At 53.4% G+C, this 18,512-nt stretch overlaps 2 protein-coding genes and 1 pseudogene across 2 annotated transcripts in view; 2 read left to right on the top strand and 1 right to left on the bottom strand.

Annotated features, from left to right (window-relative positions):
* The window catches only part of SPINT2 (serine peptidase inhibitor, Kunitz type 2), a 35,166-nt gene extending 34,602 nt beyond the window's left edge, over positions 1-564 (bottom strand). The window contains exon 1 of the mRNA XM_058280173.2: positions 110-564. Within this exon, the coding sequence (XP_058136156.1) occupies positions 110-215 (106 nt within the window). The 5' untranslated portion in view covers positions 216-564. The remainder of the gene's footprint in view (positions 1-109) is intronic.
* Positions 565-729: 165 nt separating this feature from the next.
* On the top strand, positions 730-4,658 carry LOC101435072 (casein kinase II subunit alpha pseudogene; annotated as a pseudogene).
* A 7,659-nt stretch (positions 4,659-12,317) lies between these two features.
* Positions 12,318-18,307, top strand: PPP1R14A (protein phosphatase 1 regulatory inhibitor subunit 14A). The gene is made up of 4 exons (XM_058280170.1): positions 12,318-12,549; positions 14,629-14,709; positions 15,275-15,307; positions 16,190-18,307. The coding sequence occupies exons 1-4, from the start codon at positions 12,349-12,351 to the stop codon at positions 16,325-16,327; spliced, it is 453 nt and encodes a 150-aa protein (XP_058136153.1). The 5' UTR covers positions 12,318-12,348; the 3' UTR covers positions 16,328-18,307.
* Positions 18,308-18,512: the final 205 nt, after the last annotated feature.

Below are 18,512 nucleotides of genomic sequence, written 5' to 3'. Positions count from 1 at the left end.
GCCCGACCTCGCCCAGCGCCCTTCGGACCCCAAGGCGCCGCCGCCGCCGCCTCCCCGCTCGCACCCGCCCTCGGCCCGCGCCGCCCCCAGCAGGCCCCCGCGCCCTCACCGCGGACGCCGCCGTCTCCGTCGGCCGCCTCAGCCCCGGCGAGGAGCAGCGCCCCCAGCAGCGCCGCGAGCGCCCCGCATCGCCTCGGCCCGCTCGGCGGCGCCATGCCCGGCTGCCCCCGGCTGCCCCGCGCGCCCTCGAGCCGCGGCCGTTGGGGTCTCGCGAGCAGGTGCGGGCAGACGCTGGCCGCGCACGCGCGGGGCGGGCTGGGGCGCAGGTGCGGGCCCGCGGGAGGGCGCGAGGTGCCGCGCTGGCGCTCGGGCCGTCGCCGCCGGGAAGTGGCTTTCGCCGACCTCTGCCTCTGCCTTCCGCGCGCCGGGTCCGGCCCTCTGCGACCCACCGCGACCCTCCCACTCCTCAGCACTCGGCCACACGCCCCAACGGTCGGGGGGCGCTGGAGCCAATGGCGGACGCTTCGCGGCAGCTCCTGAAGGTGGCCGGCCGGGAGGGGGCGGGGCGCACCTGGCGAGGCGGGGCGCGGAGCGCGCAGGCGCAGAAGGCAGGCACCTGAGCGGCCGCTCCGCCCTCCTCCGCGCACCTGGCGCACCCGGCGCACCTGGCGCCCGGGGGGTGGGGCCGGGGAAGGGGAGGGTGGGACGGAGGGGGCGAGGCGTGGGCTCCGACCCAGGTGGAGCCCGGCCCGGGAGGAGGCGCGCGGTAACTGAGCGCGGGGGTCGGGTCTCCGGATCCGGGACGCACAGGCGGAATTACAGGGGCTGGAAGGGTGGAAGACCAGGGCACCATGGGAACCCAGACAGCTTCCTCACGCAACCTGAGAGGGCTTCCCGGAGGAGGCGGTAGACCCAGGAAAGAACAAAAGAACATCTCCAGTCCAGAGATGGAGACAAATACTTCACCAGACACCTATAGCCCAGAATCGCCAGAGCTGTGGCCGAGAAGCATAAGTAGAGTGAGAGACGTACCTGCAAGGGAGCCCAGAGGAGGCATCTATGCAGCTTGGGGTCAGGGAGGACTTCTTGAAAAAGGGGATTTATGAGGTGAGTCTGGAAAGGGGGATGGAATGGGGCAGGCAGAGGAGTAGAGGACAGCCAACAGAATAATTAAAATAAATATGCTGGCCCCTGAGGCTGGCGGCCAAGCCCTGTGTCTCCTCTGCTGCTGCCATAGTCTGTGCGAGGAGGGGCAAAGCAGCCGTTTCCACCAAAGTGACCTCCAAATAGACGTTCTCCCAGAAGAAATGATTGGCCATTAGTCGTATATCTGGACTACACCTGAAAGCTACAAGACGATTCAGTCCAGAATATCACATTGAATCGTCATGTCTTCTTAATCTTCTCCTGACTGACAGTTTCTCAGTCTTTCCTCGATTTTCATGACCTTGACACTTTTGAAGAAGACTGGACTTAACCTAGAGAAAGAACTCCTTTCTCGCACCAGGCATACATTTTTCTGGTACATATTAAGTGTACAATAAATGTTTCCTGAATATACGTTCAGCTTTTAACTTGAAGAGAGAATTGGAAATTAAGAGCAACTACAGAGATTGAAACAGTTGAAGAAAAAAAAACCAGATCTGAAACAAGGTCTTACCCTCAGCTGCCTCTGAACTTGGTGACTGCCAGATGTCCAAACATCAAGTCCAACTTTGTCTGCCAACCTGTCTGACATGTCAGACTGTGCCAAGCAGGGCCAGAGTTTACGCAGATGTTAATATGCACAGACCCTGGGAGTACTGGGATTGCAAGTTCCGTGTGGTGGAATTGGGAAATCAAGATGACTACCAGCTGGTTTGAAAATTAGGCCAGGGTAAATACAGTGAACTACCTGAAGCCATCAACATCACAAATAACAAAAAAAGTCGTGGTTAAAATTCTCAGACCGGTAAAGAAGAAGCAAATCAAGCATGAATTAAAGATTTTGGAGAATTTGCAAGGCGGTCCCACTGGCAAACCTTGTAAAAGACCCTGTGTCACAACCCCCTGCCTTGGTATTTGAACATGTAAACAATGCAGATTTCAATTTGCAATTGTACCAGACGTTAACAGACTATGATATTCAATTTTACATATATGAGATTCTGAAGGCCCTGGATTATTGTCACAGCATGGGAATTATGCACAGAGATGTGAAGCCCCATAATGTCATGAAGATAGTAGCCAAGGTTCTGAGGACAGAAGATTTATATGACTACATCGACAGATGCAACATTGAATTAGATCGTTTTAATGATCTCTTGGGCAGACACTCCCAAAGCAATGGGATCGCTTTGTTCACAGTGAAAACCAGCACCTTGTCAGCTCTGAGGCCTTGGACTTTCTGGACAACCTGTTGTGATACGACTACCAGTCACGACTCACTGCGAGAGAGGCCTTGGAGCACCCCTTTTTCTACCCGGCTGTGAAGGACGGTTCCGATGGGCTCATCTAGCATGACGGGGCCGGTACACCTGTCAGTAGCGCCTGTCAAGGATTTCTTCAGGGCCAGTCCCTTCACTCTTCAGACCTCTGGCTGGCTCACCAGGGGTTGCTGCCGCCAGCCCACTTGGGATGCGTGTCCAGCCGCCACTGGCATTCAGCAGCAACGGCCTCTTCTCTCTCCTGACGCCCGAACAGAGGTCGGGGCTCCCATCCCTCTCCCTGATGCAGCTCGCGCCTGGCGGGGAGGGGTGAAACACTTCAGAAGCACCATGTCTGAACCATTGCTTATGGATTTATAGTAGTTCAGTTGTAAAAAAAAAAGTTATAATAGGCTAATTTCCTTTTTTTCTTTCTTTTTTTATAACTCGGGATTCCCTGAAAAATTACCTGCAGGTGGAATATTTCTCAGACGAATTTTTTTCCCCCCTTTCAAATTCAGCTCCTCATTACCTAAAGAACAAAGATAAACCAGCCTCAATCCCGGCTGCGTTTGGGTGGAGATTTCTTTCCCTTCCTGCCGTTGCTCCCCCCCCCCCACCCCACCCCACAGTTTGGGGGTTTGTATCTCATGCTTTTCTCCAGAGATTACCAAAATGTAGGTTCTCAAGGGAGGTGGGCAGGAGGAAGAGGAGACCCAAATTATAAGAGCTGTATAATGCTAGCCACTTACATCACTTTACTCCAAAAGTGTTTCCATGGGGTTATCCAGGTGGATCTAGTGCAAATATGTTTTAGTTACACTGAGATGTTGAAAATCTACCCAAATTACAGAGCCGTCCTAAAAACCTCTGTTGATTATGAATCATGTTTTATTGACTTAACCCTAATTCCAATTTACTTATCATTTTAATTTCAAAGTTTAGTTTAAAATTTTAATACTTTCCATTCCGTACTCCTTATCTTGTCATCTCCCCTTTTATCTCCCAACATGCTGTGCTCTATGCATGGTAGGAGGGAAGGCAGAATCGTGTTTGGTTTTCTGTGACTTGGCCATTTTTAAAAAGATTTATTATTATTATTTATTTTTTTCCCCTTCCCTGCCCTCCGCCCCCCAGGTGTCTGCTCTCTGTGTCCATTTGCTGTGTGTTCTTCTGTGTCTGCTTGTATTCTTGTCAGCAGCACCAGGAATCTGTGTCTTGTTTTGTTGTGTCATCTTGCTGTGTGAGCTCTCTGTGTGTGCGGTGCCACCCTGGGCAGGCTGCACTTTTTTCATGCTGGGCTGCCCTCCTTATAGGGCTCACTCCTTGCACATGGGGCTCCCCTGTGCAGGGGACACCCCTGCGAGGCACGGCACTTCTTATGTACATCAGCACTGCACGTGGGCCAGCTCCACACGGGTCAAGGAGGCCCTGGGTTTGAACCTTTGAGCTCCCATGTGGTAGGCGGACGCCCTATCCGTTGAGCAAAATCTGCTTCCCTGTGACTTGGCCATTTGGAATTCAGTTAGTCACTGGGCATTAGTTTGCTTTTTACAAAAGAAACAAACATTGTTTACATAGGTTTCATGCTAGCAATTCTTGAAGAGCTAATGGGAAATGTGGCCACACTGAGTTTCATTTTAAGCTTTCTACCTTTGTTTCCTCCTACCTTCACATAGCATCCAGTGAGAAGGCCTGCCCCCTCAGTCATGTAAATGTCGTCTGAGGGGCAGGTGCAGAGCCACTATCTCCAATGAAACTGAAAAGGAGAACTGTGATTGTGGGAAAACTATAAACTCTTTGGTTACAGCCCTGCCACTCCTTGTGTGTATGTATATAATACTTTGTCTTTCATATGTGAAAGATCCTGTATTGGAATTCTTTGGTATAAATAAATGTTTGGTTTTATTTAAAATAATAATAATTATTATATTATGGGGAAGTGGATGTGGCTCAAGTGATTGGGCTCCCATCTACCATATGGGAGGTCCAGGGTTCGATTCCTGGGGCCTCCTGGCGAAGGCAAGTTGGCCCACGCAGAGTGCTGGCCCATGCAGCAAGCTGGCCCGAGTGGAGAGCTGGCCCAAGTGGAGAGCTGGTGTAAGATGACGCAACAAAAAGAGACACAGAGGAGAGACAATAAGAGACAAAACAGGTGGCGGACTTGGCCCAGTGGTTAGGGCGTCTGTCTACCACATGGGAGGTCCGCAGTTCAAACCCCGAGCTTCTCTGACCCGTGTGGAGCTGGCCCACGCGCAGCGCTGATGCACACAAGGAGTGCCTTGCCACGCAGGGGTGTCCCCCCGCATAGGGGAGCCCCACACGCAAGGAGTGTGCCCTGTAAGGAGAGCCGCCCAGCGCGAAAGAAAGTGCAGCCTGCCCAGGAATGGTGCCACACACACGGAGAGCTGACCCAACAAGATGACGCAACAGAAAGAAACACAGATTCCCGTGCTGCTGACAACAACAGAAGCGGACAAAGAAGACACAGCAAATAGACACAGAGAACAGAAAACCAGGGTGGGGGGGGTGGAGGAGAGAGAAATAAATAAATAAATAAATCTTAAAAAAATAAAGGGACAAAACAGACCAGGGAGCTGAGGTGGTGCAAGAGATTGAGCACCTCTCTCCCACTCCAGAAGGTCCCGGGATCTCAGTTCCCAGTGCTGCCTAAATAAAAGACAGACACAAAAGAATGCACAGTAAATAGACACAGAGAGCAGACAATGGGGGGGGGGATAAATAAATAAATAAATCTTTAAATATATATTATGATTGGAAACTGTAGCAGTTTGATGTGACATGAATTCCAAAAATAGGTATTGGATTATGTTTGTAATCTGGTCTGTACCTGGGCATGATTAAGTTATGATTAGGGCTTTGATTGGGCCACATTATTAGGGCATTGAGTCCCCACCCATTGGTGGGTGGTACTCACAGATAAAAGTCATGGCAAAGGACAGAGTTAGAGGGTTTTTGATGTTGGAGTTTGATGCTGAAGTCTTAAGCTGGAGCCCTGGGGAAAGAGACACAGCCATTTGCCTGATATTCTACAGCTGACCTTGTGGGCAAAACAGAGGAGCTGAGCCCAGAGGAACCCAGGAAGCCTGAGCCCTCACAGACGTCGGCGGCCATCTTGCTTCAACATGTGAAAACAGACTGTGGTGAAGGAAGTAACTTAGGCTTTATGGCCTGGTATCTGTAAGCTCCTACCCCAAATAAATACTCTTTTTAAAAACCAACCAGTTTCTGGTATTTTGCATCAGCACCCCTTTGACTGACTAATACAGAATTACATAACAGTGCTATAGGGAAATGAATTGGGTACTGGGATGGAAAAAAAAAAGAGACCATTTGTGTTGGGATGGAGGAGACACTCCTTGAGGAGCTGAGATTGATAGCTAACCCTGAAGAACTGCTCTAGATGCTGGAAGAGATACAACAGTGAACAAATGGAATTTCTGCCTTCTTGGAGCTCACTTTGTAATTGTGGGAACAGTGGTGGAATTAGCCACTTTGACACCCAGAGAAGATCATTTTTTAATACCCCCCCAACTCTCTAGCTCAAAATTTTTTTCAATAATAATCATGTAATAAACAGTCTTTAGTTTTAAAACAGAATTGGAATTGAAAATAAATTTCTATTTTAAAGATATTATTCAAGTTCTGAAAAATATTTACAAAAATTTGCACTGACAAAATAAAAAAATATACTTCACAGTTCACACTGTATTTCTCTATTTTAAAATTTATACACAAAATTCCAAAGAAATACATGGAATGACAGAATAGTTTTTTAAGAGTTTTAAATTTATTTCTCTCCCCTTCCCCACCTCCCCCCCCCCCAATTGTTTGCTCTCTGTGTCCATTTGCTGTGTGTTCTTCTGTGGGAATCTGTGTCTCTTTTTGTTGCGTCATCTTGTGTCAGCTCTTCGTGTGTGCGGCGCCATTCCTGGGCAGGCTGCGCTTTTTTCGCGCTGGGCGGCTCTCCTTATGGGGCGCACTCCTTGCGTGTGGGGCTCCCCTACGCAGGGACACCCCTGCGTGGCACGGCACTCCTTGCACGCATCAGCACTGCACATGGGCCAGCTCATCACATGAATCAGGAGGCGCTGGGTTTGAACTCTGGACCTCCCATGTGGTAGGCGACGCCCTATCTGTTGGGCCAAATCCGCTTCCCAGAATAGTTTCTTTATCTTTATGATCACTGTGCTATAATTTTTATTTCCAATTTACTGTTTAAATACAAGACTATGTAGAATCAAGGGGATTGGAGACTCATACCATCTGATGTGAGCCCAAATGATCCCACACTGTATGAACTTACTTAAACTTATTTTCAATATAAATTCATCAGAGATACCTGGATTTCTCCAAATAGGATACTGTGGAGAACAGATCCCAGGGCAGCCGCTGTGTTCAGGCCTTGTAATCCCTTGCCCTTGAGGGTGAGCAGGACCTGTGACTTCTAGCCAATAAACTATAGCAAAGGTGATGAATGCCACTCCCACAATTACGTCACATTATATAAAATTCTGTCATAGCAGTTTAGCAAGAGAGTCTCCGTGGTTGGCCTTTGAAGAAGGAAACTGCCGTGTTGTGAGAGAACCTAAGGGAAACAACATGTGGCAAGAGACTGTGAGTGGCCTCTAGGAGCTAAGAGTGATCCTGGCTGACAGCCAGCAAGAAAATGGCACCCGCATTCTTACAGTGGCAAGGAGCCGAACTCTGCCAACACACGGCAGAGCGTGGACGCCAGTCTTTCCCCAGCTGAGCTTCAGGTGAGACCGTGGCCCCAGCTGCCACCTGGATTGCAGCCTGGTGAGACCCTGCAGCAAAGACGCAGCGAAGTCATGCCCAGACTCCTGAGCTGTGAGATAATAAATGTTTTTTTTTTTTAAGATTTATTTTTTATTTATTTCTCTCCCCTCCCCGCCCATTGTCTATGTCCATTTTGCTGCATGTTCTTTTGTCTGCTTCTGTTGTCAGCGGCACGGGAATCTGTGTCTCTTTTTGTTGTTGTTGTGTCATCTTGCTACATCAGCTCTCCATGTGCGCAGCGCCATTCTTGGACAGGCTGCACTGTCTTTCATGCCGGGCGGCTCTCCTTACGGGGTGCACTCCTTGCACGTGGGGCTCCCCTTGTGCGCATCAGCGCTGCACATGGGCCAGCTCCACACGGGTCAAGGAGGCCCGGGGTTTGAACCGCGGACCTCCCATGTGGTAGGTGGACGCCCAATCCATTGGGCCAAGCCTGCTTCCCCAAATGTGTGTTGTTTTAAGCCACTTCACAGCATTACAGAACTAATGCAGGGAGCAGATGTGGCTCAAGCAGTTAAGTGCCTGCTTCCCACATGGAAGGTCCCAGGTTCAGTTCCTGTGCCTCCTAATACAAACAACAAGCAAAACAGATGAAAAAACCAACTCAGGGGAGCCCATGTGACTCAGTTGAGGGCCGGCTTCTCACTAACTAGGTCCCGAGTACCTTAAAACAAACAAACAAACTGATACAAATACAACGTTTCTTAAAGGACAGAGTAATAGAACTATCTAATTGGAAGCTCACATATATATTATGAAAACTCAACAGTAATGCACCAATTGTTTAGAACATAGACCAACGAAAGATTTTTCCCAGGGGGAGAGGCGATTATTTTATCACTGACACTGTTTAGAATTGACAGCACATGGTAATAATAAAAAGCAGATCAATTTTGGGGTCAGTTTTATCGTTTTTAAATCCTCTCCAGACAGTGCACTCTCTTTGTGCCTGCACCTGGGGTGGGCCACTCCCACGACCTCCCCTTTGGTCTACCATTAGGTGGGAAACAGACAATAAATAAGATGAATAAATTATGTACAATGCGATACATGTTATGGGTAAAAGGGGCATGGGACTTGTACCATGAAATAGGGTGGTCAGGGAGTACCTTGCTGACCAGGTGACACCTGAGGGAGATGAGGGAGTCAGCCTTGTTGATATTCTAGAGGAAGAGCTTTCCTGGCAGAGGGAACTGTTAGTGCAAAGGCACTGAGGTGAGATGGTGCCTGGCAGATCTCTGAATGCTGAACTAAGAAGTTTTGCCTTTAGCCTCAGGGCAATGGGGGCTTATGGATTGTGTTTTATTTTATTTTTTGTAACAGCTTTATTGAGATATAATTCACATACTATACAATTCACTCATTTAAAGTATACAAGTCAATGGGTTTTAGTATATTTAAAACCATCACCACAGTCCATTATATTTTATTTTTTTAAAAGATTTATTTATTCCCCGCCCCCCCCCATTGTTGCACTCGCTGTGTGCTTGTCTTCTTTTTAGGAGGCACTGAAACTAAACCAGGGACCTCCAATAATGGAAGGCACCTAATCACTTGAGTCGCCTCCACTCTGCTTCGTTATGTTTCTTACTGTGTTTTTCCTCCTGCATCTCTTTTTTTTTTTTTTTTTTTAAAGATTTATTTATTTTATTTAATTTCCCCCCCTCCCCCAGTTGTCTGTTCTTGGTGTCGATTTGCTGCGTCTTGTTTCTTTGTCCGCTTCTGTTGTCGTCAGCGGCACGGGAAGTGTGGGCGGCGCCATTCCTGGGCAGGCTGCACTTTCTTTTCACGCTGGGCGGCTTTCCTCACGGGCGCACTCCTTGCGCGTGGGGCTCCCCCACGCGGGGGACACCCTTGCGTGGCACGGCACTCCTTGCGCGCATCAGCACTGCGCATGGCCAGCTCCACACGGGTCAAGGAGGCCCGGGGTTTGAACCGCGGACCTCCCATATGGTAGACGGACGCCCTAACCACTGGGCCAAAGTCCGTTTCCCTCCCGCATCTCTTTGTTGCATCATCTTGTTTGGCTAGCTTGCTGCACCAGCCAGTCATATCAGCTCGCTCTCTTGCTCATCTTCTTCAGGAGGCCCTGGGAACTGAACCCGGGACCTCCCATGTGGTGGGTGGGAACTCAATTGCTTGAACACATCTGCTTCCACACAATCCATTTTAAAACATTTTCTTCATCCCCAAAACAAACTAAATTCCCATTAGCCGTCATTCCCCAGTCCTCCCAATTGTCCCAGACCTTGGCAACCACTAATCGACTCTCTGTCTCTATGCGCTTGCCGAGTTTGAACTTTTCACATGAATGGAATCATACAACATGGCCTTGTGTGTCTGGCGTCTTTCATTTAGCATGTTTTCAAGATTCACCCACGTTGTAGCATGCACCAGTTTTTCATTTCTTTTTATTGCCAAATAATATTCCATTATATGAATATGCTATACTTTAGTCATTCATCAGTTGATAGACACTTGAGTTCCCACTTTTTATCTATGATGAACAATGATGTTATGAATGTTCATCTACAAGTCTTTCTTTGAACAGATGCTTTCAATCCTTTTGGATATATTCCTAGGACCGGAATTACTGGTCATATGTCAATTCTATGTTTAACCTTTTGAGGTCATGCCAGACTGTTTTCCAAAGAGGCTGACCATTTTAGATTCCCACCATCAGTGTATGGGGGTTCAAATTTCTCCGTATCCTCATCCCAACACTTACTATTATCTGTATTTTTTTTATTATAGCCATCCTAGTGGGTGAGAAGGGGTACCTCCTTGTGGTTTTAATTTTCATTTCCCTAATGGAGAATGATGTTGAGCATCTTTTCATGGGCTTACTGGCCATTTGTATATCTCCTTTAGAGAAATGTGGACCATTTTTTAAAAGATTTATTTTGTTTATTTATTTCTCCCACGCTCTTGTTGTTTTGCACTTACTATGTCTGTTCATCTTCCTTGTTTCTTTGGGAGGCACTGGATAACAAATCCGGGACCTCCGATGTGGGAGGGAGGTGCCTAATTGCTTGAGCCACCTCTGCTCCCTGCTTTGTTGTGTCTCATTATGTTTTTCTTCTTGTATCTCTTGTTGCATCAGCTTGCTGTGCCTGCCAGCCAGCTCGCTGTCTTCTCTGGGAGGCACCAGGAACTGAACCAGGGACCTCCCATGTGGTAGGCAGGAGCTCAGTCTCTTGAGATACATAAACTTCCCTGGCCCATATATAAATTGGGTTATTCATCTTTTTCAAATGGAGTTATGGGAGTTCTTTATATATTTTAGATACAAGTCCCATATAGTAGATATATGACTTGCAAATGTTTTCTCCCATTCTGTGGGTTGCAGCTTTACTTTCTTGAAGGTTTCCTTTGAAGCACAAAAGTTTTAAATTTGGATGGTATCCAATGCATCTCTTTTTTCTTTTGTTGCTTGTGTTTTTAGTGTCATCTCTAAGAAACCATTGCCTAATTATGGACAGTTTTAAGCAGAGGAGGGATATGGACAAATTTCTGTTTTAAAATATCATTTTGGTTTTTTTTTTTTAAGATTTTTAAATTTTTTATTTTTCTCCCCTTTCCCTCTTCCCCCAGTTGTCTACTCTCTGTGTCCATTCACTGCGTGTTCTTCTGTGACTGCTTCTATCCTTATCAGCAGCACTGGGAATCTGTGTTTCTTTTTGTTGCGTCATCTTGTTATGTCAGCTCTCTGTGTGTGCGGCGCCATTCCTGGACAGGCTGCACTTTCTTTCGCGCTGGGCAGCTCTCCTTACAGGGTGTACGCAGGGACACCCCTGCGTGGCTCGGCACTCTTTGCGCGCATCAGCACTGCGCATGGGCCAGCTCCACACGGGTCAAGGAGGCCGGGGGTTTGAACCGCGGACCTCCCATGTGGTAGATGGACGCCCTAACCACTGGGCCAAGCCCACTTCCCTAAAGTATCATTTTTACTGCTTGTATTTAAAAGTGGAAAGAGGGAAGCGGACTTGGCCCAGTGGTTAGGGTGTCCATCTACCACATGGGAGGTCCGCGGTTCAAACCCCCGGCCTCCTTGACCCGTGTGGAGCTGGCCCATGCGCAGTGCTGATGCGCTCAAAGAGTGCCGAGCCACGCAGGGGTGTCCCTGCGTAGGGGAGCCCCATGTGCAAGGAATGCGCCCTGCAAGGAGAGCCGCTGAGAGCAAAAGAAAGTGCAGCCTGCCCAGGAATGGCGCCGCACACATGGAGAACTGACATAACAAGATGACGCAACAAAAAGAAACAGAGATTCCCATGTTGCTGACAACAACAGAAGCAGACAAAGAAAAATACGCAACAAAGAGACACAGAGAACAGACAACTGGGGGAGGGGAGAGAAATAAAATAAATCTTTAAAAAAATAAAATAAAAGTGGAAAGACTACTGTGGGGTAAGGAGTTTCCCTGGCATTCTAGCCAAAATTGCAACCCCACCCTCCATTTCCCCCTTTCCGGATTATATTTCTCCATATTCTAATAAACGATATAATGTACTACTATTTATTATGTTTATTGACTGTCTCCACCACAAGAATATATTTAACTCCACGAGTACTTTGCTTGTCTGTTTTGTTCATAGTTCTAATCCTCGTGCATAGAACAGTGCCTGGTACACAGCAGGCACTCGGCAGTATTTGTTGAATCGGGTGAGTGAATAGATGAGGTGAATAATGGATGAGGGAATGAATGGAAAAACGAACAAAAGGCGGCTCCTAGGACTACGGTTGACCTAGCCTTGCCGCGAAGGCAGCCCGGGGCCTCCTGCACCGGCCCCCGCGGCCGCCAGAGGGCGTCGGGAGCCGGGTCCCCGAGAGCCAGTGCCGGGACCCGCCCCCCCGGGATCCAGCTCTGGGAGCCCCAGACCCCGGGACCCGGCCCGGGGCTCTTGGACCGCGCCGGGACCCGAAAGGTGCAAGACTCCGGACTCCAAGCCGGCGCAGCGGCCTGTACCCGCGCTGCAGGAGGGGAAACTGAGGCCGGGCGTGGCAGAGGCGGGGCCGGCCCCCCGGCGAGCCCCCGCCCCCGGCCGGCCCCGCCCCGCCTGTAAAGAGGCGCCTCCGGCGGGGGCGCGGGGCCACTGCGCGGCGCCGGGGCCGGGGCGAGGCGATGGCAGCGCAGCGGCTGGGCAAGCGCGTGCTGAGCAAGCTGCAGTCGCCGGCGCGGGCGCGCGGGCCCGAGGGCAGCCCCCGCGGGCTGCAGAAGCGGCACGCGCGCGTCACCGTCAAGTACGACCGGCGGGAGCTGCAGCGGCGGCTGGACGTGGAGAAGTGGATCGACGGGCGCTTGGAGGAGCTGTTCCGGGGCCGGGTGAGCGGAGGCGGGCCGGAGGGGGCGTGGAGGGGATCCTGCTTCCTGGGGGTCCCTGGGTGCACGCTCGCTGGTGCCCCCGCAGCCTCGGCCGCACAGCGAGTCTCCCGCCCCGGGGCCAGGCACTCGCCAGCCTGGCCGTGCGCACCCTGTGGCCGCTGGTTGTGGACAGAGAGACACGCACACACACGGGTCCGCAGAGACGTGTCCCAACACCTGGGCAGGGCCGGGGGTGTACCATCCCCGCCGAGGAGGCCAGGGTGGGGAGCGGGAGCACAGCGGCCATAGCTGGAGGAAGGGTGGGGGAGGCGGGAGCGTCAGAGCCAAACATAGACATGGTGACCCGAGGGCTGCAACCGTGCAGGGACAAGGCCGAGGAAGCCACAGCGCGCGGATGCACGCACAGTGACACGCCAACAGAAGCAGCGGCCACGCACAGCCCCACCGGGACACAAGCTGTCCTCACTTACAGGTGGACAGCTCTTACGGCCCCACAAGCACAACAAACAGCACAGCCCTGTGCAGACACACGCCCAGTCCAACAAAATGCCGCCAGATTCCACTCTTCACAGATACCGCACAAGCCACAGCGACTCACGCAGGCAAGATGATACGAACCGTAGCTACCCTTGGACAGAAAATGACTAGAGTTGTGCCCATCTTTAGCCTCCCCCAGGCCAGCACTAACGGCACACAAACACACGGCAGATGCGACAGCCACTCCACCGGGACATACAACGGCAGGCGCTCTGGACACGTCCGGCTCTGCCCCCGGACACACAGGGGCGCCACCGCAGCCACATGTATTGACACGGGTCTTCGTCCACTTGAGTCTCTACTTGGAGTCACGCTTGCTACGACACGCACGTACTGCCACACGCAGTCACAGGTACCCGATGGCCACAGCAGAACTCAGACGGACACAGCACACACGGACACACAGACACACACAGCACCTCACGCGTCCACGAGGCACAGCCAGGCATGCCAAGGCCTTACTTAGCGCAGCGCACAGTGGCGGAAGCCGTGACCCCTTGCCGTGAGGCGGGTCCCTCTGTCCTCAGACACATGCTGGCTCAGGCAGGAGGACACACCAATCCAGTTGCTCGCGGTAGGTGGCATGTTATGAGGTCCTGCCCGGACGGTGAACGTGACAGCTAGCTGAGGACACCTGACAGTGGGAGACCAGCACACGAGTTACAGCCTCACGTCTCACACCCACAGGCCCACGGCCCCGTTCCTGAGTCATCCACATGGTGCCACCCACTTCTGGACCCTCAGGCCAAGCCTGGACCCTTGGCATCAGGCTCTGGCTCCAGAAGGGATGTCAAGGCGTGTGACCCTGGGTTGGATGCCCCAGGCCTTTGCTGATCCTTTTTTACACACAAACCTGGGACCGCCCTGCCCTGCCCTGCAGCCGTGCAATGCCTGGTGACTGGACTCCGGGGTGGGGTCTTAAGAATCTGTAGCCTCAGGGATCTGTGATTCCGACAGCTGGGTCCTGTCCCCTGCAGGAGTCCTGAGCCAGCCGGCGTTGGCGCTGCCACCCCAAGAGGCCACACTAGGAGCCCCCCTCAAAGCTGGGCTCAGGACTCACCCCACCCGCCCCCCTTGGGGGTCCTCTGCAGTGATCTCCCAGGACTGCCAGTTCACTGGGTGGCACTTTGGGCCCGGGGTGGGGAGGGTCTGGCCTGAGCCCCCCCCTCCCTTCCTGTGCCTGGCCCGCCTGCCTACAAACTCCCCCACACCTCCTGCTTAGAGTTTTCCTTGAAAGGACAGAGCCAGCCCCTCTCCTGCATCCCAGAATCTGACATTCCAAGACTGGACCAGGCCTGTTTCCCGCTATGGGCACTGGGGCCAAGAGGGAGACCCGTGCCAGACTCGGGGCTCCCGGCGCCCAGGGCCCAGGCATCCGGGCTGGTTCAGGCCCCCGGGCCCCTGTCAACCCATCTGTCACCCCTCCCCCAAGGCACAGATGTCGCGCTTCAGCCGCGCCGTCTCTGACTGCCACATTATTGCTCCGGAACTGGCCAGCTGGACAAAGGGGGACCTCTGACCTCCCTCCCTCCCCCTCTCCAGGAGGCAGACATGCCTGATGAGGTCAACATCGATGAATTCTTGGAATTAGAGAGTGAAGAGGACAGAAGAAGGAAAATCCAGGTAGGTGGGGGGAAGGGAGGAGGCGGCCCCCTATTCCCCCACCTGGCACCCTCCTTACAAACAGTTAACAGTTTACTGTGCCAGTTTACTGAGCACTTACTATGTGCCAGGTGCTATTTCAATTGCTTTATACTTATTAACCCCTTTAATCCTCACAAGACCCTATGAAGTAGGTGCTATGATTCTCTCCCTTTCCCAGATGAGGGAAATGACTTGCCCAGGGTCACGCAGCTCTGAAGAGGCGGGGCTGGGAGCATACCCTGCAGCTGGCTGCATTTTCTCCCTGATGCCTATTTTGTCCAAGAGGCGGGAAATGCTAAGTGACTTTTGCATCTCTGTACCTAGTGCTGGTCCCGGTATCTGGTTTCTTGTCACAACCCTGCCCCCAGTTGCTCTATAAGGCCCTCAGGCTGTGCTCCTCCCTTGAAGTCAGGTGGGAAGTCCACCCTGGGGTCTAACTTCTATTTGTCTCACTGCATTGGGGCTTTGCTGGGAAAGGGAAGGTGCTGGAAGGGGGATAAATGTTAATCAGGTCCTATTTTCTCTTTTTGGGGGGTGTTTTTAGGGACTTCTGAAGTCCTGCATGAACCCCACAGAGGTGAGTTTTCCCTCGCCCACTATAGGCCCTGCTGGCAACGCAAGGGGGGATCTCTGGGGAGGAGGGAGGGCGCTGGCCGCGCCCAGGGGACCAGCAACCTTCGTCTCCCGCTCTGTTCTGGTCCCCGCTTTGTCTCCCTGGCTCCTCTCCCCCCATCTGCTGCGGGACCCCGCTCCCCCCGCCCAGCTGAGGCACTCCCCCATCTGTCTCTTTTCTTTCTTTCTCCTGCGGCCACCGGAGCCGTGGACCCAGCTTCTCACTGGCTCCCCCCTGTCCGCCCCTGCGCCACCACCACCCCCCCCCGCCCTGGGGGCTCCTGTCCCCAGCCCCCCCCCGCCCGCCCTAGGGGCTCCTGTCCCCAGCCCTTGGCCACCCCAGTCCTTCCAGGCCTGGAGCTGAGCCGCCCAGCCCCTCCCACTTCCTTTCCTGCTTTAAAAGGGAAAAACATTCGCCTTCCTCTGACTAGCTCTGGGCTGCCTGAGGGACAAACGTCACCCCGTGCCTGTCGGCCCAGCCGGTCCCTGGGGACCCTCCTGGTGGTGGCTGGGCCTGAGAACCCTCTCCACGCCTCCCCGCGTCGCGGCCTCCCCATCCCTCCCTGTCTGTCTGCTCCCAGGGCTCCCCTGTCCGCTGGCCCTCCTGGCGCCTCTCTGCTTCTCTGTCTGTCCCGTCGCTCTGTCTGCCTCTCTCTGCACGTTGGTCTCCCTTTCCCGCGCTGCCTCATTTCCCGCCCCCGCCCCCCGCGGCCCTCCCTCCCCCTCAGCTCCCCCCCTGCCAAGCAGGCCGTGGGGGAAGGAGCCGTGGGGGCCGGAGGGGCGGGGCCGCCCGAGGCAGGGGTGCCCCACCGCCCCGCATTCTCAGCTCCCCGCGCCCTCCCCTCAGGACTTCGTCCAGGAGCTTCTGGCCAAGCTGCGCGGCCTCCACAAGCAGCCGGGCCCCCTCCAGCCCAGCCGCGCCGACAGCTCCGACGGCCGCAGCCTGAGCCCCCGCCAGGACCGGGCCCGCACCGCGCCCCCCTGACCCGCGCCGCCCGGGGTCCCCTCCACTCTCCCGGCCCCACCCGGGCTTGTGTATAAGTTGTATTTAATGGTCTCTGTAACAATAACACCGCGTGGCTGTTCTCTCCCTGTCACCCCGGCCGCCCCCAGCTCCCCCCCCACCCCCCGCCGGGTCAAGCTCCCTCTCCTGCGGGGCTGACACGCGGCCTGCGCCCGCAGCTGGCCCTGCCAGATGGAGCCTCACTTCTCGGCCGCCGGGAGCATGAGAACAAGCCCTGCTGACCCGGCGCCTCCAGGACCCACATCCTGTCCTCACGGCCTCCCAGCCTTGGCCCAGAGCCAGCCAGCAGGGGCCCCCGCGTGGGGGCGGCGCAGGGCTCCTGTGGGAATGAGGTCCACGGTCCCTAGGCTGGTGGAGACATGCACAACTGAAAGTGGCCAATACCACCTCGCCTTAGGTGGTCGACAGCGAGCAAGCATTCACCCGCTCCGTGAGAACGTACTGGGCGTGTCCTGTGTGCTTGGTGTGGCCGTTGGTATCGAGGCCACGAGGACAGGCAGGCGGTCCCTGGAATCAAGGTGCTTACCCACTGGTGGGCGAGATGGACTTGTATGTGGAAGGTCAGCGCCAAGTGTGCTGAGTGCCCCAAGACACGTGGGAGCTGAAGGGTTGGGAGGAGCCATACACTCTTGGGGTGTGTGTGAAGAAATCCAGGAGGGCTTCCTGAAGAAGGTCACATCGAGGCAGGGCTTTGAAGGATGTATAAGAGTTTGTGTGAAATGGATACCAATATTTGAGGACTCTGAACTTAAGAGGGGAAAGGGTTGATACTGGGGCTGGGCCAGCGGAGAGACCATATATTACCAGGGGCATCGGCCAATTGGGATGAACAATGGTCTCCCAGAGCCAGGGCTAATCCTTTAGCGCTGGGGCATGGAGAAGTCTGGAGGGCCTCAGAGGAGAGGCTGGGGCCTTAGAAGTGGGTAGTGGCTGTGGAAGTACTGCATCATCTAACAACTGGACTGGCAGCACCGGGGGTCCCATGGAGAGCAGTCAGGAGAGGGGCGGGGCTGTGGCCGCTGGAGCTGGGGTATCCTCCCAGGCGAGCGCAGCCCCCTCGCCTCCACTGAGGGAAGCTGGGGTCTCTGGCCCCAGTGGCTCTGCCAGGACCGGGCACCCATCCCAGAGTGTCTGAGTGCCAGTCTGGCGGGAAGAGAAGATGCCCTTGCTGAAGGAGAGTATCTGGGGCCCCCGACCTGCCCAGCCTTTCAGGTGACCTCCCGTCCCTGCGCAGACAGGCCTCTAAGACTTCAAGCGCCTCCTCCCTCCACGTGGCTCCTCCTAGATCCCAGGGCGCGGGGACTTCCCACGCGGGCCTAGGGCTCTTTGCACTTCCCTCACAGAGCCGCCCCAGGTTCCTCTTCTTTGGAGGTGGTTTGGAGCACTGCCCAAAGCCCGGGTTCTAGAGTCCTGGGTGTGCTACGGAGTGGGCCTTTCTGCACCTCGTTTTCCTCATGTGGCAAGTGAGGGCTTCCCAGATGAGGAAACCGAGGCCTAGATCAGGAATGTCACTTGCCAAGAGTCCTACAGCTGGGAAGTGGCGGTGTTGAGCTCCACCCTCAGCTCTCTGTTCAACTCCTACACTATGTGCTTCTATTTTTTTTTTCCTTTTCTTCTCTATGTGCTTCTATAAATTATAGCAACCATCGGTGTTCGTTTTCAGTGGTGGGGAGAGGTCGGTGATTCATACTAAGGTGTGAGTGACTACTTGCAGCCTTCTAAGATATCGTCTAGTGGGTAATGTGATTTAACTGGGGACAAGGCTACAATAAAACAATCGGGAGGCAGCAGAGCCTAGTAAAGAGTGTGGACTCAAGGTAAACTGCCTGAATTCAAATGCCATCAGTCCTACTTCTCAGCTGTGTGACCTTGAGCAAGTCACTTAACCTTTCTGTGCTTCTGTAAAATGAAGATGATTATAATAATACTTACTTCCCAGGGTGTCGTGAGGTTTAAATGACTCAATATACGTACTGAATGTAGACTAGTGCCCGGCGCATTGCGGTATCAACCTCAGCATTTGCGCCTACAGCCACCATCTCTGACCAGTGAGATGCCCCTGGAGAACGCCAAATTCAGGCCCTCTGACATGGAAAACCCAAAGGTCGCAGCGTCCCTGATCTCACTGGGTTCCTCTGGGCGCCAG

Source organism: Dasypus novemcinctus, chromosome 18 (genome assembly GCF_030445035.2).
Source record: "Dasypus novemcinctus isolate mDasNov1 chromosome 18, mDasNov1.1.hap2, whole genome shotgun sequence".
Classification (NCBI taxonomy): Eukaryota; Metazoa; Chordata; class Mammalia; order Cingulata; family Dasypodidae; genus Dasypus; species Dasypus novemcinctus.
The sequence above is the reverse complement of the archived record's forward strand: the minus strand, read 5'-3'. Positions and strand labels throughout refer to the sequence as shown.